The sequence below is a fragment of the Heteronotia binoei genome, chromosome 1 (genome assembly GCF_032191835.1).
Source record: "Heteronotia binoei isolate CCM8104 ecotype False Entrance Well chromosome 1, APGP_CSIRO_Hbin_v1, whole genome shotgun sequence".
Lineage (NCBI taxonomy): Eukaryota > Metazoa > Chordata > Lepidosauria > Squamata > Gekkonidae > Heteronotia > Heteronotia binoei.
Window position 1 is genome coordinate 83731029 of NC_083223.1, and position 25960 is coordinate 83756988.

Genomic DNA, 25960 nt, shown 5'->3' on the forward strand with positions numbered 1-25960 from the left:
CCTGACCTGTATTCTCCTTTCTCCCATTAGCTCTTCCAATGTATAGTGAGTGATCACATGTGATGTCTGTTTGGAGGTGGTACATAGCTTGTGGAACACCTCCCCACCTTTGTGGGAAGTCTGTTTGTCACCTCCATTACTTGGTTTTCACTGCGGTATAGATTTGGGTGTTCCAAAAGGTTTTGGAATAAGTGGCTTCTGAAATAAGCTACTGCTGCTTATGGAACAGGCTACCATTTTTATAATGTGGCTTCCATTATTATTTCTTTCATTGTTGCTTGAACAATTTAACACAAACTGGTTTTTTATGTTGTTGGTCATCCTGAGGGTCTCTCAGATGGGAAGACAAGAATGAATAAAATTCTGCCTGAGGTGTTGCTTACTATTGGTGGGGCTGACATACTACTTTGCACATATTACTGGCTCTGCAGCTTAAATTACTGGCACAGTTGTAGCTTCTATGGAAAAGTTAAGCAGTCATGAGGAAAGATAATTTTGCCATTCCTCTTTTTTCGTGCAACTTGGCAAACAAATAATTTCAAAGTGTCTTTCAGTCTCTGCCCCTTTAACTTATTTTACACACATTACTTTGTGGTTTTCTGCAGCCTGGAGGAAAGCAGTATAAGTAAAAACAAAACTTTAAGGTGCCAATACATACAGGTTCACCAAACTAGGAAATGGATCTTGGGATCCTTTCCACACCCCACACCCCGGCCCCCTGCCATGTACACTAACATTACTCTGGGACCCAGTCTAAAAATTAAAGATCTCAAAATTCAGACATGAATAAAATGGGAACACCACAGACATTTTATGGGTGAAGACTACAGAACTGCTTGTATCCATATATACCAACTGCTTTGGTAATAGGCTCACATTCTCCATCTGACACACAGTTTGAAGGAATCACAACATTAGTTTATACAGTGTTACCTTAAATTTTACATTAATGTGTATTAGTATACACCTGAGTAACTCAGCAGTACATTTTCCCTAAGACTTTGAAAGCCAAACAACATGTTCAAAAGTGTCAGATGGTTCAGCCCTCTTAAGGCTCCCAATTTACCAAGTTGTATGGCATGTCTGAATACTTCTCCAAAAAATATCTCCATAGGAGAAATGTTTTGGCCTGGAATTCTGTGATAGTTTACTGAAGAGGTCCCCAGCCTTTTTTTAGCTTGTGAGCGCCTTTGGAATTCTGACACAGGGCGGTGGGCACAACCACAAACTGGCTGCTGTAGGAGGTGGAGCCAACCACAAAATGTCAGGAATCAAGGTTATATATACCTCTAATACAGGCCCTTATGGGGCTGAACTTTTCATCAATTGACCTAATTTTAACAGAGCCTCTTCATATAACTGTAATAGTTACTCCAGGAGCCTGTTTGAGGGAAGGGCAGGCTAAAAATCAAATTGAATCCAACAAATCAAATCAATTCAGGCAGACCCCGTTTAACAGGGTGCCATTTAATTTACACAGTCAATCAGAAACTCTGCTGAGCAAAAGCCACCCCCTCCAATTTCTAAAAGCATTTGATGGGTGTCAGGAAAGGTGTCAATGGGTGCCATGGCAACTCTGGGCACCTCTTTGAGAACAAATGGTTTATTGTCTACAGTGGATTGTGTGCATGTGTGTAAGCATTCATTTCAAGAGGAACGAACGTATCAATTTGATCCTCACTCTTTCTAAACAAGATGATAGACACTTGTCTCACCTTGTTACACTACAGCCCTGTTCACAAGTTACAGTGAATGCATGTACAATCCATGTACAGCAGTGGTCCCCAACCTTTTTGGCACCAGGGACCGGTTTTGTGGAAGACAATTTTTCCATGGACCAGGCAGGGAGGGCATGGTTTCGGGATGATACAATTGTGCACTTTATTTTGGTTTGGTGGTTAGGTGTATAGACTCTTATCTGGGAGAACTGGGTTGGATTTCTCACTCCTCCACTTGCAGCTGCTGGAATGGCCTTGGGCTAGCCATAGCTTAGCAGAGTTATCCTTGAAAGGACAACTTCTGGGGAGAGGCCTCTCAGCCCCACCCACCTTACAGGGTGTCTGTTGTGAGGTAGGAAGATAAAGGAGATTGTGAGCCACCCTGAGATTCGGAGTGAAGGGCAGGATATAAATCCAATGTCGTCGTCGTCTTCTTATTACTACATTGTAACATATAATGAAATAATTATACAACTCATGGCTTGGTTGCTAACAGGCCATGGACTGGTACCGGTCCATGACCTGGGGGTTGGGGACCCGATGTACAGTATACATTTGACTATTGTCATGTTACATTCTATGTATGTACAGATTAACATTTGCTTGAAAGTTCACATTCACTCTGCTCTCAGTTTCATTTGTCAACTGAACACACGCTGGCTTTTCTAACAGGTATATATGCATGTACATGCAGTTCGTATAAGCACTGACTGTAACATGTGGACAGGGCTTATAACTTAATGTATACCATATGTAAGTTACTAATGCAGATAGTAAATATATTCTTAGGAAAAACTTAGTGGAACAAGGTGCCTTATTTGAAGTAATGTAATATAATATCTGTAGTTTGCTTCCTTCTTTATTTTAATAAGCCACTAATCAGACAGCTAAATACTGGAGCTGCTCAAGTTTTCAAGGACTAAATTGTGTTAGAGAAACAAAACAGATCACAAGTTTTCAGATTTCATGAAACACAGAGCATGCATTACAGGTCATTATTACTACTACTATGCCAATATTAACGGAAACAGGTGCTAAATGGTGATGTATGTAGGGACTATAGTATAGAAAAGCTTCGTTACAGAAAGCAAAGCGACAATAGCTGTGCAGATTCTACAAATGAGGTGCAAAACCACACATCTAGTGGATAAGTGAAACTTGCAAAAAATTAATAGTGGTCACCAAGGATGATGCAGAGGGACTGATAAAAATTAGATATCACACAGGAAAGAGATGAAGGTGGACAAAAAAAATTCTGAATAATAATTTAGTTTTATCTCCTGTGTAGAAGAGCAATACTATCCCAAGTAAATGCTGTCATTGTCATATATATTACGCTGTGCTCCTGCCTTCTAAATGGTACCTCATGAAATTATGTCAGGAAGTACCTATAGAAAAAAAAACTTTCAGTGCCTCTTGTTAAATATGGAGAAGAATGTGAGAGATATGGAAAAGTGGGGCAAAATATTATAAATAAATCAACAAAGATCCAGCCACCACTACAAACATTATCCATGTAGGAGAATTCTCTCTCTTACCCAGAGGTCCCCCATGGGTGCCCACAAACACTTTTCCTGGTGCCTGCTGAGTGTTTTTAGAAAGTGGGCAGGGCTAAGTGGGGCTTCCCCCCCCCCAGCAAGGTTGCACTGGAGATTTGACTTGCCGGGCAGTTTTTTTTTAAAAAAATGTTCCTCTGGGGGGTAGCTGCTACCACAGCACAAGGACCTTTACTGTGTCACTGAATGTAAGCTGTGGTGGCCATTTTGTGGCTGCGCCCACCACAAACAATTCAGTTTTCTGGCTGTGCCTCAGACTGAAAAAGGCTGGGGGACCCCTGCTCTTACCTGTGGTTTAAAGCACAAGTCAAAATTATAATTTGATTTAAAAAGTAGTGCCTGAACGCACGCAAGCTCTTTGATAATGTACCTGGCATAGAAGTTTTTAGAACATTACAAGAGGATCTTCCTAGATTGTTATTTTTGATCTCTTCTTTAATGCTATTTCCCTACTAAACCAAAAGCAACAGCATGACACCCTTGAACTGCTACCTCAGTAGAGGAAAGGTGGGGTAATAATATTCAATACATAAATACTTCCCTATGCACCACCTGCAGTCCTCAGCTCCCACCTACTAACTGTTCTTTCACTTAAACTACTTCGCCAGGCATCAACCAGAGCCTGTGTCTTCTCCACTGTAGCTTTCAAGTTGTACAACAGGCTCCCTGAGCTCCTTAAAGAGAATGCTTAGCTTCTAGAACACGTTAGATGGGGGGAAAGTCTTCATATGTTGCAGCCATAAGTAAAATGTCAGTTGATGTCAGCCATGCCATGAGCACGGGCTGCTATCTAATGGATTATTTAAGGAGATGGATTTGCCTTGAGTTTTTGATTTTTAAAAGTGAAAGACAGATCTTGATGCCATATCCCCAAATCCCCCAAGAAAGCCTCATTAGGCTCCATGCAACGTCTTGGGAGGGGCTGTTTGAGAAGCACAAACCTGAAGCCTCCTTGGTTACGTGGAAAGAATAGCTGTTGGGTGGATCTCAAGCTCTAACAGGTACATATTTGACACTCACACAACCACTTCTCATACAGCAAGTTGCAATGACCTCATCAGCTGGGGAAAGATTCACATTTCCCCAGGGAAACTATATTGCTGCTTGAAAGAATAGGACATGTAATACTACAGAACAAAGAGAGCTTCCTTGCAAGTTAATGTCTAGATTCCTCAGAAGAAAAGAACAATAGCACATTTTTGTCAGGAAATGTCCTCTATTTACAACTGATGAGAATAGTTCAGTGGCTGAAAATCTGTCCACATATATCAGTGCTGCATTAAAAAAAAATAATAATTCAGAGATGGCTTTTCAGACCCAAACGTATTTTTCTGCCTAGTGTGAAAATTGTTGTTTTTAGCGCTTGCAAGAGTTTTTAAAAAATGAAAACAAAACAGAATAAACCATTCTCACTGAATACACTGATGAGAAGCATACTTTTAATTGCTAAAAGGTCAAATAGCTCTGAGCTAGGAAAGTGATGTGATTCAAAATAGCAGGGCATGATAAGGTAGAGACCGGCTCTCCAGGTCCTGGTTTCTAGTTCTAGTGATGCTGTGTCAATGTAGTGTATCCCATGGCTCAGCCCTAGCCTTTCTCCAACTATGGTATGTTTCTATGGCAAAATCCATGTGGTAGGCCTGGTTTTATGTTTATGAAATAATGAAGCTTTTCTGCATTCTCATTTTTCTTACTTGTAAATTCCTGTTTCTTTGGGCATTTCCCCCCTGTTCCACAAGTTTTGTTTTCTCTAGCGGTTGATTCAATATTACACCAGTTTATGTCCAGCACAAAAACTTAGTTTAAACCTACTGTTTAAAGTTTAAATTACTGGTGTAATATCAAATCAATAACTAGAGAGAGCAAAACACATACAGAAAAGGAAAAAAAAAATCCCTGAAGAAACAGGAACTCTTTTCTTTACTATCAAGTTACAGCTGACTTACGGTGACCCCATGGGATTTTCAAGGCAAAAGACATTCAGAGGTAGTTTGCCATTGTCTGCCTCTGCATCATAATGCTGGTGTTTCTTGGAGGTCTCCCACCCAAATACTAGCCAGGGTTGACCCTGCTTAGCTTATGAGATCTGATGAGATCAGGCTAGCCTGGCTATCCAGGTCAGGGAACTTATAATGTAGAAAAGCCCATGTCTATAAGGCAACACAATAACTGCTAGAAGATCAAAAATATGTGGTGTGTCTACGTGCTTCTCCTCTCCACTCTTTCAGGCACCCCCTCCAAAGTTTCAGAGATATTTACAGTTGATGCCAAACCACAGTTTGCAACTATGGCTAGACTAACCAGACTTAGAGAAAACATTTACAAGACATGTAAGAGAAAAAAAGAACGAGGAGTGTACAAGTATGTGTGATGTTCATGATCTCCTAAAAACAGGAGATTGAGCAGTTTTATGTCTGTCCTGAGCTGTACAGCATGTCGACTCCATACCACACACACCTCTTTTAATTGTTACCCTATTGAGTCAGATGGAATAAAAAAGGCTGCTTTCTGCCTTTGTAAGTATATTAAAAAAGCGTGAAGGCCATTTCAGATAACAGGCTTCATGAACTGTTCAAAATAAGTGTTAATACATGTACTTATCACAAATCCCTACCTCATGTCCTCTGTCTTGCACAGGACATGACTCACTGTCTGCTTCAGAGAACGATCCAGACTCATCGCTGGAGTTTGTTCCATAGGATGGCTCACATTTTATCTGGGGTCTGACTTGGTTGTACATTCCATCTCCCATCACACCTGGCTCCTGATGCTCAGGGGCCAAGAATCGAGCTCCTTGGGAACAGGGGGAAGATGAAAACTCACACAGAGGAAGGCTGCAGGGAGAGCCACCACTGCCATCCTCTGCATAAGAGTAGGAGGAACATGAACTAGAGGTCCTTGTTCTGGTTTCCAGAGGAGGAGAACGAGGGCAAACTTTAATTGGCACTGGGCAGCTGGTGTTAGGCCGCATCCGTCCTGGCAAGTGATCAGCTGCCTGTCCAATGTGAGAATAGGTCTGGCAACTGGGAAGAGATTGGCTACTTCCTGCCCATAGACCCTTTGGCACAGTCTCGGCGAGATCTTTGTCCAAGCTGCTCACGCCAGAATATGAATGCACTGAAGTGTTTACTTGGTCACAAATGTTTGAAGAAAATATAACACTCCTTCTGTCCACCTCACCTTCCTGCTTACAGAGACCTTCAACAAAGCCAGGACCCCTGAGAGGCGATCCCACTGTAAAATTGGAAGCATCCTTCTGAACAGCTTGGGACAGTCCATAAGTCCCTGTGAAAGGGACATAATCAGTTTTGTGGTCACCCTGAGTTGTCCCCTTGTCAAAAGGGCAGGCTGGACTCCTGGCAAAGTGCTGTTGGGAAGTACTGGGGAAGCCAACTAAGTCTATGTTTTTTGTTCGATTGAAGAAAGACCTTAAGCAGGAAGGAGAGGAACCACTTTTAGATCTGTCAGCTCCAGAAGGACTTGGCTGCTTTCGGTCCATTTCTACATCCCCCTCTTTATCCCTGATGTCAGGCTCATCTCCAGAGAGGCAAAGTGTGATGTTTTCTTCGTCATTCTCCTCACTCCTAGGCTCACTTTTAATTTGCCCTACAGCAAGGTCTGGCTTGAGGCTGTCACCAGAACTTTCTTCACTGAATGTGCTTGCGAAACCTGAGGTACTAACGTGTGATGTATTGTAGACATTCTTGGTACAAGCCAGCTGATATTTCTTGTATCTGGGATACCGTGTTACTGCTTCTTTGTCCAAACTGTCTTTGTCATCACTTAGCAGGTCAGAGTCAGGCAGCATCCCCTCCTCTTTATCTGCTTCAGAACTGACGGTTTCAAAGTTAAAGGGCTCTGGGTGCGTTCTCTCCCTTGGACAAGATATCTTGGAAGTCTCAGATTCCATAGTCTCTACCTCTTCTTCCTCGGAATTCTCATCTTCATGCATCTGCTGATAAGTGGGATCCTTTTTGCACAGGAACAGGCCATCTTCATTGTTCAGCAGCTGGGTCTGAAGGAAGCTGAAGCAGGAATCCTCCAGATTGTGCATGCGCAGGAACTCTGCACAGTGGATGACCTCTTGTATGTTTTCTCTGCTGAGTAACAGCTTCGCAGTGTAGGCAAACTGTAACAATGGACCAAATCCCCTTGAAGTGACCTGCAAAGAAAAAAAAAGAAACAGGGAAATTGCCAGCATTACCATCAGCACTGCTATTGTTCCAAGCCCCTCAAGTGTAGTTAAATAACTTGACAGCTCTAATGTGCATAAATACCACAGTGTACTAGTTAATCTTTCATCAAGCCACCACTGAAGTTACTTCCAGCAAATTAATGCTGCCTGCTGTATTGCTGCCTGCATACTTCATATTATAGGATTATTTAAACATTACTTCCAACGAATGATTGATGGTATGATGAACTCTTTAGCACTTGCCAAATGACATTCACCCTATTAACAAATGCTCATGAATGTTGCTAAATTCTCAATGGATGCATAATCTTATCAGTTCTACTGAACTTCTACAAATTAGGCAGAATGTGCCCTGCACTATAAGAACCACATTAATTATACCCATTTAATAAACATTTTATTTTGTTACCAAAAGGCTTACAGGTTCGTTTGTTTTTTAAATTGATATATTTTTATAAACACTTGAGGACAGCATAAATATTCAATAATAATAATGAGAAGCAGGGATGTTGCTGGGGGTGGGGAAGCATGTAATCTAACCTGAATAAGGAGCAGTGGTAATAAGACAGGGCACAAAATCCATGGGAGAGTTTCATCAAACTCTAAACCCATCATACCAAGACTGCTGAATCTCTGGATGGATGTAGATTGTGAGGAGCTGTGCATTAGCTTGTTAGAAGTCCTTAATTACTACACAGTTCTTTAACAGCACGAAAAGCTGATTACAGCTTCCAACCACACAGTTCAGTACCAACTTTCTTTTATGAAGAAATAACAACACTTGTTTAATGATGTTAGAAATTGCAGAAGACTGGTTTTTATATATGGCATGATTGAAATGACTCCCATTACTGGAATTCACTCTCAAACCATCTCCTTCTGGAAACTCAGTGGTCACTGGGCACAATCCATATGCTTTCAGGCAATTTCTTTAATAAAAAATGCTAAGAGTGTGAAAGTTGTTAAAAATGAAAATGAATATTAAAAATGAAAGCAGACACCCTTAGGATGAGGGTGCTCCAAAAATCTGTCAGATTTTGCGTGAATTTAAATAGGACATCCATTCATATGCTGTTACAGTCCCCTGGGAGAGGCAAATAATAACTTATTTGATAACCCATCCCTCTACATTGTCAGGATTCAGGGGTGAGTGTTCCTGCTGCACTGTTGTTCTTAATATTACCACCTTACATTGTTTGTCCAATACTTCACCATTAAAAGTTTTGTGGTTTATACATACATTTCCTGCCAACATGCAGTAATACAATTTGGAGGTTAAACAACTGGAAAATACAGAAGTCACAAGAGGTGGGTATTTCTCTTATGTTATTACTTGTTAATGCATCTTTATTCTGTGCATAGTTTTGGGTCAGGCATGTTGCTCTGATGTTAACTATGTGTCCCAAGTACCAATCTCCACCTAGCGTGATCTTCAGTGTAATGAAAGTAGAACAGCTGGTCCATTGCTTTCTGATTTCAGCTGGTCCAAATAAAAATATTAACTTAGTGTATCTGCTTGGATTTTGCCTGAATATAGAACCTGAATACAGAAAAGTTGTTGTGGAAGTTATGATCAAACACAACCACTAGGTGGGAGAACTGCAAAGCTAGCTGTTGGCAAAACTATACTCTTTTCAACAATAATTCTTTCAGGCTAGTCTCAGCAAAAAACAAAACCCAACACCAAAAAACAAAACCACTGACTCATAACATTCCAAAGGACTCTCCCCCTCCCCCAGGCTGAGTCAAGGTTTTCATCCCTCTCTAAACAGCACTACTCTGGACATCTGCTAAGCAAGTCTTCCTCCTCCAGAGGCTAACACATGCTGAACTCTTAATGTTGTTGATATAGCACCACAAACAGCTGCTTGCTCTAAAAACATACCTTACAAATCCAGGGAAAAAAGCTAGGTGGGGACATAAGAGGACTAAATCAGTATGGATCATTTGTGACACCACATATCCTATACGGGGAATAACACAGCAGTAATTTACAATAGGCACTGATGAGCAGCGCTACATTTTGAAGAACTATAACAGCCGTTACTTGCAAATATAAAAAGATGCCCTCGAGGAGGAGTCTTAGAAGCATTTCAGATCAGCGCTAATGTTTCAAATACATAAACAGCAACTTTCATGATGAATGCGACTTGAGCTTGCTGGCAAGTGGGGAAGCCGGCAGAATCTCAGTAGCCTGAAGCTGTCTAAATATTGATTTGGCCTTTATTGTGGGTCTACCATCATGCCGCCTTTGGAACTGCTTGTATTTAATTCGCCATGACAAGAAAGCAGATATTCAGGGGACTGTAAAGTGGCTATAAATATTGCACATTTTTTGAGATGAAGGTTTAAAAGCTGCATATATTACAGTTACACACGCACTTCTCAGTAAGTTGGTAATTTTTTTTTCCAGGAGAAACTTTAAGTAGGCTACTAAATAGCACAGCAACAGTATAGCCAAGAGGATGTATAATGAACACAACAATATTCTGAAGTACTTATGAGGGAAGTAAAATAACAGTATTAAAATTTATATTCAGAAGAATGCCAATTTGTGAACATACAACATAAAACAGAGCTTTCCAGCTCCTACTTTAACCTAGCATTTCAGTATGCAAATAATCCAATTTAAAACCAGAACTGCACACACACATACAGCGATTAACCCACAAACCAGCTGAAATCCAGGCAACCGAGACCTATCTAAGTAGGTGAAGCAACCTTGGGAGCTGAGTGATTGTTAAACAGCAGCAACCATATGAACAGTTGCACCTTAAAAAAAAAACCAATTCTGCCCCTTTCCCTTGAGGAGGAGAGCTCTGGCCCACATTCCTCAAAAACTGTGAGGTATCCGTTAGTTAGATGGGTGTTAGAAGGGCTTCTCATCTGACCTTACAAAGTAGTTGCTGACCCCCTCCGAATACCAATGGTCTGCAGACCCCAGTTTGAGAAACATTGTGTTATTTTTTTTAAAGACAGTGAAGCAGATGGACCCCCCCCCCCGCATCAATAATGTCCCTTCTCTGTTGCACTTGGCACCTTTCCTGTTAATGCAAGGCGGCCTTGTTCACACACAGAGTAAACCAGTGCAACTTCTTGGAAATTCACTAGTCAACATATATAAGTATAGCTGTAAACTATGTAGGGGGGGGGCTCAGGGGCTCAAGCCCCCTCCATACTTTTCCGGGGGGGGGGAGCTAAGCACCCTCCGGGCAACCAATAGATGTTGGCACCCTCCGGGCAAAAGTTTTGGCTGTATCTTTGGACTCTCTAGATTAATTACTAATGTTTTGATATCCAGAACACATCAATATTTAAATATGTTTGGTGTCTGTTGGAAAAGAAAGTATAGTCTTTAACCCTGGCTGGCAGCATCCACTTTCAGTGTGGCAACAGTCAGACTGCAAGGCCTTTGTTGGGCTCAACATACTTGCTTGGTTCCAATTTATATTTGGGGGGAAGTGAGATTGGGTGGAGGGGACATGAAGATCAGAGGCCTTTTAAAATTTCCTTTTGCCGTATGTGCGGTCCAGAAACAACATTGCCAAGGAATGTGAGGTCTGTCATGTTTATGCTTTTCATTTTGCTGTTACCTAAAATGGTGTGGTACAGGTTCAAAGGGACAACAAACTAGCTAATGGATTCAGGTGAGGTAGCTGTGTTGGTCTCAAGCAGCAGAACAAAGCTGGAGTGCAGTGGCACCTAATTAAGACCAACCAAGTTTAATTCTAGGTGTAAGCTTTCATGTGCATGCACACTGTTATATTTAGATTCAGGTGTGTAGCCATGTCCTGAAGAAATAAAGTTTGAGTCCAGTGGCACTTTTAAGACCAACAAAGTTTTATTCTGGGTATAAGCTTTCATGTGTGAGTGCACTTCATCAGATACAGGTGAAACAATTTAGAGTCAAGATGCTTAAGTACTAGGTAATTATAGATGAGATTGGATGTATGAGAGATCTGTGAATGGCAGTAAATTAGCAAGCAAATACAAGAGTTAACAAGCAGGTGTGGGAATAAGGTTTGAGTCCAGTGGTACCTATGAGTCAAGTAAAGTTCCATTATGGGTATAGGCAAGAACTGAGAGACTTAGTATGTTCACTTCCTAAGATTAACTGAAACAGATTTCTTCAAATAATACATATAGGTTAAGGGGGGGTTAAATTGCCAGGGAGAGCTAATTGGAGTAAAAATATCCAAGTAACTGAGCAGTACATAAAGCTAAGATTGGAATAACACATTAGGTAAGGTGTGAAAATTGCAGGAAATTGGTATACAGATAATAAAGCAATTAACAATGGATGTGAGAACTAAGTTTGTGTCCAGTAGCACCATTTAGAACAACATAGTTTGATTTCAGGGTGTAAGTGAGAACCGAGTGACTTAGCATGTGTAGTGAGAGAAGCCAACATCTCTGTTAAGTCCTGGGGGTTCCATTGTTCTGAGTGTTGTAACAGCTTGCAATTCGGCAATCTCCTATTCCCATCTGTTCCAGAAGTTCCTTTGCAATAAGGCAGCTACTTTGAGGTCCCCTACTGAGTGCCCTGGAAGGTTGAAGTGTTATTCTGTTCTTGTATATGTTGTAGGTACTCCTTCAGGCATAGATGGCAGAAAAAGTCTTTCATATCCTCAGATACAATGGACACAAATCTGACAGCAAGCGTCACAAGACTAAGAAGCCTGTAGGAGAACACTTAAACCTTCCAGGACACTCAGAGTAGCTCTTTTATTGCACAGTTGCTTTGAATGCACAGCAACTGTTCTATTCTGCCCCAGCTCAGAAACTCTAGCCATGCATTGACTAAATGCCATAATTTTGTAAATTTCAGTATAATATTACCCTTATGAATAAGGCAAAAACAAGACACCTGTAAATGAACATCCAGGGAAACTTTTTTTAAAAAAGGCTTTTCTGTGTTGTCTTTTACTGTCAAATTTGTGACCATTAGTTTATCCAATGCACATGATATGCATGTTTGCAGATCTTAAAATGACTATTCGTTATAAAAGTGAATTTCAAAAACAGGACAGAGCAGGAGACTGCTGAGATACCATGATAACCACTGGCCAACTCCCACTTTTTCCTGGGTTTGGCCCAGCCCAGGGGCATTGTCAGGGGGGGTTCCCACTACATTTTTGGGAGGCTTCTTTCTAAATCCCTCATGGTCCCACCTCCATAGGTAGTGATAATGGAGGCCCCTTCCTGTGATGTCACTGGCTCCTCCCTATGCTGTCATTGGATCCCAGTTCTTTTAGGGACCTATCATAGCAATGCCTCTGGCCGAGCCTCAGCCACCCCTGGGAAATTGGAAAGTCTACACCCCTGTAATAAGGGATGGATACTTATTTAATAACAGTACAAGCTACAGCAAATATTTCAAAGAGATGTCCAGGCTGTGGGTTTTAGAATTTCCCAAAAGAATGCATTCAAGTTCACAATGTTTGTGTGCCTTTGCCCCACAAATTTGATACAGCCTCCTAGTTTAGCTCATGGACTGGATGTGTACTACCTCTGTTATAAGGCTCACCACAGTTTATTAAAACAATACTTTAGTAAACTATTTCATTAATTCTTACTTCAGTAAACTATTTTATTCATTCTTACTTCAGTAGATATACTGTACAGTATCACATTAATTCCCTAGAGAAGATAAAGGGGAGGGATGGTGGCTCAGTGGCAGAGCATCTGCTTGGGAAGCAGAAGGTCCTAGGTTCAATCCCTGGCATCTCCAAAAAAGGATCCAGACAAATAGGTATGAAAAACCTCAGCTTGAGACTCTGGAGAGCCGCTGCCAGTCTGAGAAGACAATACTGACTTTGATGGACCAAGGGTCTGATTCAGTATAAGGCAGCTTCATATGTTCTTCATATGTTCATAAAAGCAATGAAGGGGTGGTGGCATTCTTTGGCATTCTTCTCCACCATGTTGTTCTCCCCCGTAAAAAGCACTCACAAAAGCTTCATTTTAAAATTATCATGCCACAAGCAGTCTTAGCTTTAGTGCAGCTACCTGTGAGTTCCACTTAGAGAGTAACCAGGTTGCTTGGATTGCCAGATACCACCACCCTCTCCAGTGCCATCATGACTACAGAGACAATGATAGTGAATGATGTGATACAGGCAGCAGCTGGGGCAATCAACTGTATAGCAGGTGGAGGGGGCCCCCCAACATTCGTACAGCAGAGCTGCCTGAGTCTTAGGTAGCCCATGGTCAATCAATTGACTGTTGTACAACTGACTGCTGAAACTACCTCACCCAGTATGCCCAGTCATTCAAAGCCAATTTGGTGTAGTGATTAAGAGCAGCAGACTCTAATCTGGAGAACTGGTTTTGATCCCCCACTCCTCCACATGCAGCCAGCTGGGTGGCCTTGTGTCAGTTACAGTTCTCTCAGAGCTTTTCTCTCAAGAACAGTTCTCTCAGAACTCTCTCAGCCCCACCCACTTTACAAGGTCTCTGTTGTGGGGAGAAGGGAAGGAGATTGTAAGTTGCTCTGAGATTCTGAGTGAAGGGTGGGGTATAACTCCAACTCTTCTTGAGTCTCACCCTTGACTTTTGCTCACATCTCCAAAATCACTTTGCTTGCCCTTAAACTGCATATAAAGTGGAGTTCCACCCATTCAGAACTCCAGCCGCATTCACTACTATGAGTGCACAATACTTTGGGATGATCCTCTTCCTAGAAACTTTCATGATGCTAGTGCTGTTGTAATTATGTGACCCATAATTCCATCAGCAAACATGGGCATTTATCCAGAGTACTAGTGGTGTAGTCCTAAACACAGTTACACTCTTCTAAGCTAAGTGACTTCTAATTTAAAAGCATGTAATTCTGTTTAGAAATGAACTATACAGCATCTACAGTCTAGTGCGGATATAGAAATTAAGTAGGGTTTAGGACCACACCAGGGGTCATGATTCAACTCTTCTTTGCTCATCAGCTCTCTCACACATAATTTCTCCTGACTACTCATGCTCAATATGACAACCATTTGGATTCTTAAAATAAGTTCAAAGGCACTGCCACATTGGTGACAAGTGTGCAAATAAAATAAAATCAGAATTTTTCAGGTTTAGGTATATGAACCCCCAAAAATCAATATTTTCTAAGATACCCAAATCTCAATACTGGTATGGTGTTTGGATTCAGAATTTTTTGAAAATCCCATTTTTTGGGATCCATTATGCCCTATAGAGACCATTATAGTAAATGGTCCCCACAGGGTATTAATGGGGAATCAAATCCAGGGATATCTGGGGCTTTGAGGAGGCTGTTTTTTGAGGCAGAGGCACCAAATTTGCATCATAGTTTTTAAAAGATTGGACCAGGGGGCCCAATTCTATGGGCTCCCAAAGAAGGTGCTCCCATCTTCCAATGGTTTCAGTGGAGAGGATAAGGGTGTTTAAAGGGTTCTTGGCCTGTTTAAACGCCTTCTCCAAGCTGTGAGTGAATTCTGAAGGCACTAAAGGGCACACAGATTCTTAAATATCTTTTCAGAGTGGTGAGTTCACCCTGAAGGCATTTAAAGAGACTGCAATCCCTTTAAACACTCTTTAACTCCGACTATCTGGTGGTCCTAAAAAATTCCAAATATTGGCCCTTTTGGATAGCCAAAAAAATCTATTTCCACCTGAAAAAATAGTTGGAAAAGACTGACATTTTCCCCCAGCGTGGATATAGCTGAATGCCTACCCCTATTGGTGACAGTCATATGTATTTCTAAACCCTGGCTGAGAATGTGAGCATGACGTAATGGTCTGCTTGGAATGGCTAAACTCTAATAAACTGGTATCAAGCTCACATTTTTACATGTTTTAGAGATTTGCTTCATTTCTGTGGCCATATTTACCTAATAACCCTTATGCCTTTTTGTAAAGCTACAATTTATATAATAGAACACTCTCAAGGAACAGAAGATAAATTTAGCAACAGTTAACACAGCTTCTTTTTTTTTCTCCACACACTCAAAGGCCTCAGAGATTAAACATGATTTGTAATCTCATTTGCCACAATTAACAATCCTGTCCTTAAACTAAAAAAAGGCCAGGGAGGTGGGAGGGAGACTATTTTCAAAATTTATTCTGGCACATAGTATCATCTAGCACATTTTTAAAAAATACAATTTAATTACTGTACAAGTTAAATGGACTGCGGCCTGGATATTTTTATTCATTTTGTTGTAAGGGGGAATAATAATAAGCAAAAGTCATTCTTTCAGATCTCTTGTCTTTTCTTCTTTATTCTTAATAGCAATTTTAAGAGCTGTGATTAGATAATCAATGCCCTTGGTAAATAAGGAGGCAGCCAGAATGAGCTTGTTAAAGTGGTTAAGGCTCAGATTTGGATGTGCAAGATAAAAGTTCAAATCCCCATTGTATCGAAGGTTTGCTAGGTGATCTTGGACCAGACATATTCTCACAGCCTAACCTACCTAGTACACATGGTTATCTTTTACTGAATCAGACCACAGGTATATCAAAGTCAGAACTGTCTACTCCAACTGGCATTGTCTCTCCAGGATCTCAGGCAGAGGTCTTTCATATCTCCTACTACTTGATCCTTTCTATTGGGAATGCTGGTGATTGAACCTGGACCTTATGCATACCACTGAGCCACACATCAAAGTTCTTATGAGGGTAAAAAAGAAGAGGAGAGACTGGTAGATGCTGCCCTGAGCTCACTGGATGAAGGACATAATAAAAAGCTAATAGTAACAACAACAAAATGGCATGTTCAAATGCTGATTTGCTTACATGATACTTTTAATATGTGTAGTCTTTACAAATACTAGGCTAAATTAGTTTATCTAAGAACGCACAGAACACAATAACCACAAAGCTGTAAAATGCCCTTTTAAAAAAAACCCTGAAAAAAGTTGTACTAAGAGGAATAAGTGAAGAAAATGGTTAGATTAGATTAGGACAATGATGCTAACATTTTACTGCTAAAAGTTCTAATGTAACCCATTTGCCTTTCATTCCAGTAGTGGAGGGGGGAAATGAGCAATAACATCATCACTTTTAACATATATATTCAGATATATTTCACTGCACTCAGCAAGTGGTAATGTAGCCAAATTAAAGGACAGAATAGATATAAGTGGACCCACCTGCCAGCTGCCTTTCATCCTTGGTTTTGGTGGCTGTGATGAGAACCTGGGCAGACAATGAAGTCAAGAGAGTCAAATTTACTCAGGACAAGCCTGAAAAATACTTTCTGACTATCTGGCTAAAGGTCTCTCAATTTTCCTCCCCCTTTGCTTAATAAATCTAAATGGCATGTATGACATTTGGGTGTGCTTGTGTTAACATACAGTTTAACTAAATGCAGTTCACATAATTGTGTGGAGGGGGTAGGAACTGTGGTGCTAATGGGACTATCCATTAAATGGCCACAATCCAAATCTTCCTGCAATATTTCCATGTTGTAAATGCAGCAACTATGAATATACAATCAAAGGGGTGTTATCACTTTGTTGGCATGTTTGAAAATAATAAAAAGATATCTGATAGCTTGGAAAGTGCCATATCCCTGGCAACAGATGTGGGGAAGAAGTGGACAACATGTAAATAAATAGAAAAAAATATGCATTTGTTGTGTGATATGTTATTTTTATACACACTGAGAAAACAGTACTGCTCAACTGACTTTGTAGATGGGCTATTTGTCTTTTTTTTTTTTTTTTTTGTAAGTAGACTTGGATGTAGTGATTTATGCAAATACTTTGACAGCAGACTAGAAAATGCACTCTGGTATATTTTTCTGTGAAATTAAGCCTTCATACCAAGAGCCCTCCAGTCAGCATCTGCTAGTAAATGTTGCTGAGTAGGCTGGGATGTAGGTTTTGTATAAGTGTTAGCAAAAATGACACTTAGCAAGCCTGGATCATAGGAAGTGGGTTGAAGAAGAATCTGAAAACAAAATAATACAAAAATGCCACCAAAGGATTTTTAAAATGACTTCTTGACTTTAGTGTGTTCAATAAGGTTACCAATGAGAGGTTAACAATTCACTACAGCCAGTTTGGTGTAGTGGTTAAGTGTGTGGATTCTAATCTGGGAGAACCTGGTTTGATGTCCCACTCCTCCACATGTAACTGCTGGTATGACTTAGGGGCAGCCACAGTTCTCTCCGATCTGTACTTTCAAGAGCAGTTTCTGTCAGAATTCTCTCAGCTCTACCTACCTCACAAGGTGTCTGTTGTGGAGAGAGGAGGGGAAAGGAGATTGTAAACTGCTCTGAGACTCTGAGACTCTGAGCGAAGGGTAGGGGTATAAATCCAATCTCTTATTTTCTCTTCTTCTTCAAAGTTGGCAAGGTATGCCATTTATCCAGTTGCAATATGGTAGGAAAAATATTTATTTAAAGGCATTTTAAACCTGACGTTCTCTACTAAAGACTTAAGGTGGTGGGGACACTATTTGATTCAGGAATAATGTTACATTCCTAATGCTGAGAATTTCTGGAGGACTATAGACAAATACACTCTCAAAAGTGGCTTTCCTATTCCACTTGACTAGCTAACAAGGCAATTAAAATAATTAACTGGTAGACTGCAACCATGGTTCTGCAGGCTATTATATGATTTAAAACTGAAACAGTTAACTCTCTCTCTCATCTTTTGTTTAACTGTTGTGATTTTGAGAAGAGCTGGAAATACAAAGTTCTCCCTTTTACCTTTCCATATATACCAAATTATCATGAATTTGACTTTTTTGCCATTATATTTTAGTAGCAGTGGAAGCTGGAACTCTGAAGCTTGCATTTTAATGCTTTCACTGTATACACAGCAATACAGCTAAGGGTGAAAAAAATTATATGTTGCGTGATACAGCACTACTGGAAAAGGAGACATTCTCTTCAAATAGCACTCTCACTTAACACAAGGGCCACATCCCTGGACAACAGCTTAAAGAAAAGGCTACTTAAGTTAACATATAATACTATTGACCTCTCTTCCACACTAGAGTCTGCTTCAGAGACAGATGCAAATTTAGATCTGAAATGCTTGAAAGGTTAACACAGTCACTTGGTTATCTAATATACAATGCCTCTTATGTACCTCTCCTCAAGACAAGCATAAAGACGACTTAATAAGGTGTTATATCTCAAAGCCATTCTACATCCACAAAGCATGAATTCAACCAATATAGGGTATACTTGGTTCAGACAAAACAGATCATATTACACTTTCTGGATATTTGTGTGGAAAATCCTTTGCTGGCTAAGCACTATCCTGAGGTGTGTGAATTACTACATAAACTAGAAGCACAAATCTACACAGTATTAGGTTAGCTTAAGCCTAATGATTGCACAGAGAGTAAAACCAAACTGGTATGTGCGCTGTTCCAAGTTGTGAATGTCTTTTACACAAGTCTGCTCAGCAGGGGTAATTTTGTAGAAAAAGAAGAGCTGGAGTTTGTTAGCAAAACTTATTTGCATATGCCACACACCCGTGACATCACCAGAAGGTGTACCAAATTATATCAGCTCAGCATCTACTTTAAAATGTTTCTTGAATTATAATTGTCCTAATAAAACCTTCCTCCCATCATACTTTTAAAATTACTTTCTCCTATGTGGCCACAGTGGCATGATGAAGATTTCCATCTGTCTGCTTTTTATATTTTGGTTATTTTCCCATTTTTTGTGGGGAAAAATATTAGAAAGTTTGTCTAATCTTAGAGTCCAGCAAAATTCTCACAGGGGGTTTGAATAATGGAGCCCAAAAGCAAGTATTGGGTGGGTGGCGGGTAAAGAAAGAAAGAGTATACTAAAATTTAGAGGTTTTGAAGCTCTGCTCCTGTGAGCTCCTGCCCAAAATGAAGCCTGCTGCTTATCATTTAAATCATTATAAATCAGTTTATATCATTTCATTGTGTCACCTGGAGTTATGTGCTACACAAGCAGCTTTTTATACTGGCAGAAGAAAAAGAACTATATTTTCCTAGCTGCAGCCCAAGTTTTGAATCGCCTAGATTTATCTCTTGGGTAGGAGCTGGTTGTACCTTTGACCAGGATTAAGTGGCCATCTGGTTCCATGTAGTTCTATGATGAGTTTCTACTTTAGAGACACAACAGCAACTGCATAATGGTCCAGAAAGGACAGAATCACTTTCATCATTTTTTATCTGGACTGTGGATTCAACTGGGAACGATGATGCTAATTTAAAAGGATGTATGCATGTGTGTATGTGAATGATTAAAGGAGTATAGATACATGTGAGCAAGAACAGGTTCCATCTGCTAAGACAGGATCATGCTCATTTTGAATTTCTATTCATATTATATTACTGCCATGCTGCAGTGTGACTCAAAAAAGGCTACAGTTCTGGCAGCCAATATTACTACAGCTGCTCATCTTATTAACAGCATAAATAAACTTTTAGAGACACTTGAAGAAAATAACTGCAATTAGTTCTGTCTGAATAAAATAATGAACAGCAAAATGTTATTCTGATGGTTCATTCATTTATTTCTATATGATGAAACACACAGCACTCTGTGTGCTGAATCATCTTATATTAAGTAATTAGAAAATTAATATCATAGTATAGTGCTTCTTAACTATGATGAGGTCCTCATTTGGCAAATTTAGTGACTTTATAATTTCTGTTCCCATTATATGCTATCCCCTTACTTTCAAACAGAAGCCGACAACCACACTTCAACCAATGCATTTGATGTAATGAAATCTGCTCAGTAGGAGATAAACTTTAAGAACAGTGGAAAAACATACAAAAAGTTTGGGTGGCCTGGGAAGCTCTAATGGTCCTGGTTGGGGGGGGGGGGGAGCTCCAGACTGGACCCCTCCGTACAGTACTTCTAATCATAGCAGCACAACTTAGGAAAGCCACCTGAATAAAGAAACCTTTGCTGATACAAGTACTTGGATGTGCTTCAGTTGAATTGATTGATTTCCATATGAGCACAGTGGGGACTACTCTTGAGTAAAAGTATACAGGCTTGCAATCGTGCATATTTATATGACTGAATTAGAAGGCTGAGATCCTTCTTTCACACAGTGAGTGAGAGAGAGAGATTCTGTAGTACTTTGTGTACCGACCACTCCTTTTTCCAAGGACTTGGACAATGATAAAAGGACACAACATTTCAGTATATAGAAATAATCAAGTCTCTTAATTGCAAATAGGGCTTGTGTGATCCTTCCCCGCCCAATTACCTTCAAAGAGTCCCTCACTCACATAAGTCTGTCATCTCCCCTTCCCATACTTGCTAGCAAAGGTCCAACATAAGGTATTAAGGCAGCATTACCTACCATTACCTGCAAAGCAGCCTTGTACACTGAACAATCCAGAAATGTCTAATCTACAGTGTTCACTGTGTTCCATCTTTAAACCCCGGGTAAAACTAAAAGGAATGACAGAAGATGACTGTTAGGAAACACAGGTTCCTACAGCCATTCAGAAGGAACAAATGGTTCCCAAAAAGTCATTCTCTGTCTTTCCTTTTAGCATCACTTTTGGACTGCATCTTCTTCAAATGTACTGCTTGCTTTGTTCAACCTCCCTACTCCCTCACATAATTTACTTTTCTAAACATTTTTTAGGGGAGAGGGAGGATTACATAGAAAACTCCCTCATCAGTTTGATTTCTTTACAAAAAGATGATGCTTGCTTAAATTTATGCACCTCAACCTTAATGAATGCAATGGAGATTATTTTCCAGTAAATGCACACACACAATTGTAGGTGGGCAGCATGCTCACTCAGCAGTTAGTTGCCTTTGCCTTGATCCTAAGCCAAAATGGCAATGACAATGGCTCCTACCAAATACTTCTGCAGGAGAATGCACTAACGTAGTTTAGAGATCTGAAAAAGAATTTGAATAACATTTTAAAAAGCCAAAGACAATACAAAGCAACAAGCCCTCCATAAAAACCACCGCAACAATAAAAATAACTAAAGGGCACAGTGTATATGCAAGCACACCGTTCCAAAGACTTAAGAACACTTAAGTATTAGGAAGGGGAGTGGAAATTTCTGTCAGTTCTTCCCTCTGAAACCAAGTAGATCCTACTTTGCCCCTGCCTGGGCTATTCTTCAGGTTCTGCTGTTCCCCCAAGGCAAAAAATTTCAGGAGGGTTAGCTGGCTATTACAGAAGGGGGAAGTGGGAATGTCCCATTCTGCAAGGATTACTGGATATGCACTAATGCAAACCTAGCTTAATATTTTGTTCTGTATTTTATGGAATATTTTTATACTTCTTTTCTGGTTTATATATTTCAGTTTCCTCCAAAAATAAAATCTGAACTCAAGACGTCACTTTGCCTCTTTAATTCTCATTCCAAATAACAGATAATCAAAAAGTTACCTTTCTCTGAACCTTGGCTGCAGTAGGCAATGACAGGCAGGATAAGAACCCAGAAATAAAGCACTGCAGATTGCAGAATACTCTTGGCCTGATTGATTATACAGAGTGTGTTCAAACACCAAAGAGAACAATCTCCTTCCAAAACCTCATCTCTAAAGTGCAGCATTTTCCGCAGTGGAAGCCATAAATTTTTTCACATTTCATTTGACTTTCACTTTTCCTATTCCCTTCATTTCCTAATGGCAGTTGTATTTGGCAGCATAAGTAGGTCATATGTGGCTCATTCTGAATCACTCTACTTCATCATAGAGCTAATTGTTTCACAGGCAAATGTAAGATGAATTCTAAGTCCATGTACTGCAGTATTACTCTGTATGAGCAGAGATAGAGAACATGACCAGTACAGAGAGTATTAAAGAGCCTGCCATATACATCACAGACTGCATCTCATGCACCAACAAAAAAATGGATAGCTGTGTTAGTCTGTCTGTAGCAGTAAAAAAGAGCAAGAGTCCAGCAGCATCTTAAAGACTAACAAAATTTGTGGCAGGGTATGACCTTTCACGAGTAACTACTCCGTCTGCATTAACTCATGAAAGCTCATGTCCTGCCACAAATTTTGTTAGTCTGAGGTGCTACTGGACTCTTGCTCTTCTCTACCCCACCAACAACACTCTTAACATCCCTCCAGAGAATTCTCACTAAATTTGGCAAGCTAGACACCCCCAAGTCTTTTTAAATGTTGACTTTTTAACTGTAACAATTTTGCACTTTGTGTATTGTTTTATCGTTTGTTGTGAGCCGCCCTGAGCCATTTTGTGGGAAGGGCGGGATATAAGTCATAGAATAAATAAATAAATAAATAAAATAAGTAGATCCTATATTCTAATAGTACAGTCAGGAAAATGTCTTTGGATACTTAAATCCAGTGACTGGAGCTGTGAACGAGCAAGATAGTTTTTTCTATAAACCTGAAAAGGGCCCTAGGTTGCAGAAAAATGTGAAATCTTTTTAAAAAAAATACAGTGGCAGCTTTAAAAAAATCTGAAAATGATAAAAGGAATGCATGTAGCTTTAAGCAATGGATTCGCTTAGTGGCTGTTCCTAGGCAATTACAATATTCACAGCTTCAGTTTCTGTTAGTAAAAAGGTAAGGGGGGCAGGGCCCTTTCCAGGCCTATTTTGCCCTCTGAGGGAGAACTCACTGGGGCCAGGCCTAGCTAGGGTTACCAGCTCCAGGATGAAAAATTGCTGAAAATATTTGGGTACAATCTGAAGAGGGAAGAGGCCTGTGCTAAATATAGTGCCATAGAGTCCACCCTCCAAAACAGGCGTTTTCTTCAGGGGGACAGATCTTTGTTGTCTGGAATGCAGTTGTAATTCTGGGATATTTCCAGGTTCTTAGGCTGGCAACCCTAGGCTTGGAACCAACCTCTGGGTGATTTGATACCACCCAACTTACAAGACTGAACTAGGCCTGGCTACCTGATGCTGTTCACCGTCAGCTATCCTATGAAAGCCAGTGTGGTGTAATAGTTCGAACTGCAGACTGGTATAATGCCATAGACCCCCAGTGCAGCTATTTCTTCCAGGAGAACTATGGCTGCCAACCTCCACATGGGGCTGGAGATCACCCAGAATTAAAACTGCTCTCCAAATGATTGAAATTAGTTTTCTTGGAGAAAATGGCTGCTTAGAAGGGTGGACTTTATGGCATTATATCCTTCTGAGGTTGCTTCCCTCTCCAAACCTCATCCTTCCAAGGCTCCAGCGCCAAATCTCCAGGGATTTCCCAACCTCTATCTTGCAATCCTAAGGGGAACTGATCTCTGTAACTGGGAGATTCCAGGAGATCTTCAGCCCCCACCTGGAGGTTGGTAACCCTAGAGGAGAGAAGAAAGCAGGAAAAGGAGAGGGACTATGGGGGCTTTCAGGAAAGGGAAAGAGGAAACAGGAGAAAAGGAAGTGAGGTACCTCCCTCAAGTCCATATGGGTTCCCACTTGTTCATACTAATGAGATCACCAAAACATACTGCCCAATTATGCCTACCATACATTACAGCACCTCCACAAGTAGATTCATACTTGGGGTGGTGCTATAATATACTGCCGGTGCTGTAATGTGCCCTAGGCATAATTGGGCAACACGTTTTGTTGATCCCATTAATCCTGTGGGAAATAACCACAATTATATTGTGTTAATGTGTCTATGAATTATGCCAACAGCAGATAAATACACTTTGGGATCTCAAAGAACAAAATCACATTAATCACAAATTGTTTTTCATTTATTAGGCTCCAATTAGTAATGTGGGACAGTTGAGCTATTCAGAGTCCTAAAAGATGATGCTGTTAAAGTGATGCACACATTATGTCAACAAATTTGGAAAACGCAACAGTGGCCACAAGATTGGAAAAGGTCAGTTTATATCCCAATCCCAAAGAAAGGTAATGCCAAGGAATGTTCAAACTATTGCACCATTGCACTCATTTCACATGCCAGCAAGGTCATGTTAAAGATCCTACAAGCTAGGCTTCAGCAGTACGTAGATTGGGAACTACAGAAGTTCAAGCTGGGTTTCAGAGAGGTAGAGGAACTAGAGATCAAATTGCTAATATTTGCTGGATTATGGAGAAAGCACGGGAGCATCAGAAAAACGTCTATTTCTGTTTCATTGACTATGTTAAAGCCTTTGATTGTGTGGATCACAACAAACTGTGGCAAGTCCTTAAAGAGATGGGAGTACCAGATCACCTCACATGTCTCCTGAGAAACCTGTATAAGGGTCAAGAAGCAATGGTCAGAACGGGATATGGAAGAACTGATTGGTTTAGAATAGGAAAAGGAGTTCGACAAGGATGTATATTGTCACCCTGCTTATTTAATTTATATGCAGAGTACACCATGTGGAATGCTGGCCTGGATGAAGCAGAAACCGGAATTAAGATTGCCGGGAAAAACATCAACAACTTCGGATATGCAGATGACACTACTCTAATGGCAGAAAGTGAGGAGGACCTAAAGAACCTCTTGTTTAGGGTGAAAGAGGAGAGAACAAAAGTAGGCTTGAAACTCAACATCAAAAAAACTAAGATCATGGCATCTGGCCACATCACACCATGGCAAATAGAAGGGGAAAACATGGAAGTAGTGACAGACTTCACATTTCTGGAATCCAAGATCACTGCAGATGGTGACTGTAGCCATGAAATTAAAAGACGTTTGCTGCTTGGGAGGACAGTTATGGCGAACCTGAGCAGTATAATAAAAAGTAGAGACATCACCCTGCCAACAAAAATCCGCAGAGTCAAAGCGATGGTATTCCCAGTAGTAATGAATGGCTGTGAGAGCTGGACCATAAGGAAGGCTGAGCGCGGAAGAATAGATGCTTTTGAGCTGTGATGTTGGAGAAGAATCTTGAGAGTCTCTTGGACTGCAAGATCAAATCAGTCAGTCCTAATGGAAATTAACCCAGACTATTCCCTGAAATGTCAGATGCTGAAGCTCAAATACTTTGGCCACCAAATGAGAAGGGAGCACTCACTGGAGAAGATGCTGGGGAAGACAGAAGGCAAAAGAAGATGGGGACAGCAAAAGATGAGATGGCTGGACAGTGTTACTGAAGTAACAAACACGAATTTGAGCAGACTTCGAAGGATGGTGGAAGACAGGAGGGCCTGGTGTGACTTTGTCCATGGGGTCGCAAAGAGTCGAACTCGACTGTGTGACTGAACAACAACAAAAGTAATATGGGTTGACACTATGCTGCAAAAGCAGACCGTCTCCAGAAGTTTGAGCTTGGTGTAATATGCTATTACCATTTCTGTTAAGAGAATAATATTCCATAGATGTGGAAACACACACAACCTCCCCCCCACTGAGTATTTGCAAGGGTGAGACAAATCAAGTGAAGTGTCAGATGTCATTTTGCATGAGTAAGATAGAAGGGGTGGGAGCAGAGAGATTTGGTTGTTAAACTGAGGACTAGCAGTTTACAGGGACATCTTCCTAGTGTGAATGGTTACAAATGTCCTAAAGAAGCACATTTCAGTGAAAGACAATAAAAATGGAAGATAGGGAAATTTTTAAATGGCAGGAATTTAATAATGATACAAATTGGCACGGGAGGAGTAACACAACTTTGGTTGTCATAT

The 25960-nt window shown here is 40.5% G+C and overlaps 1 protein-coding gene across 2 annotated transcripts in view; it reads right to left on the reverse strand.

Annotated features, from left to right (window-relative positions):
• Positions 1-25960, reverse strand: part of LOC132570515 (transcription regulator protein BACH2-like) — a 115774-nt gene that overhangs the window by 16921 nt on the left and 72893 nt on the right. For both annotated transcript variants that reach the window (XM_060237182.1, XM_060237190.1), the window contains one exon: positions 5889-7436. In XM_060237182.1, coding sequence (XP_060093165.1) covers positions 5889-7436 — 1548 coding nt within the window. The remainder of the gene's footprint in view (positions 1-5888; positions 7437-25960) is intronic.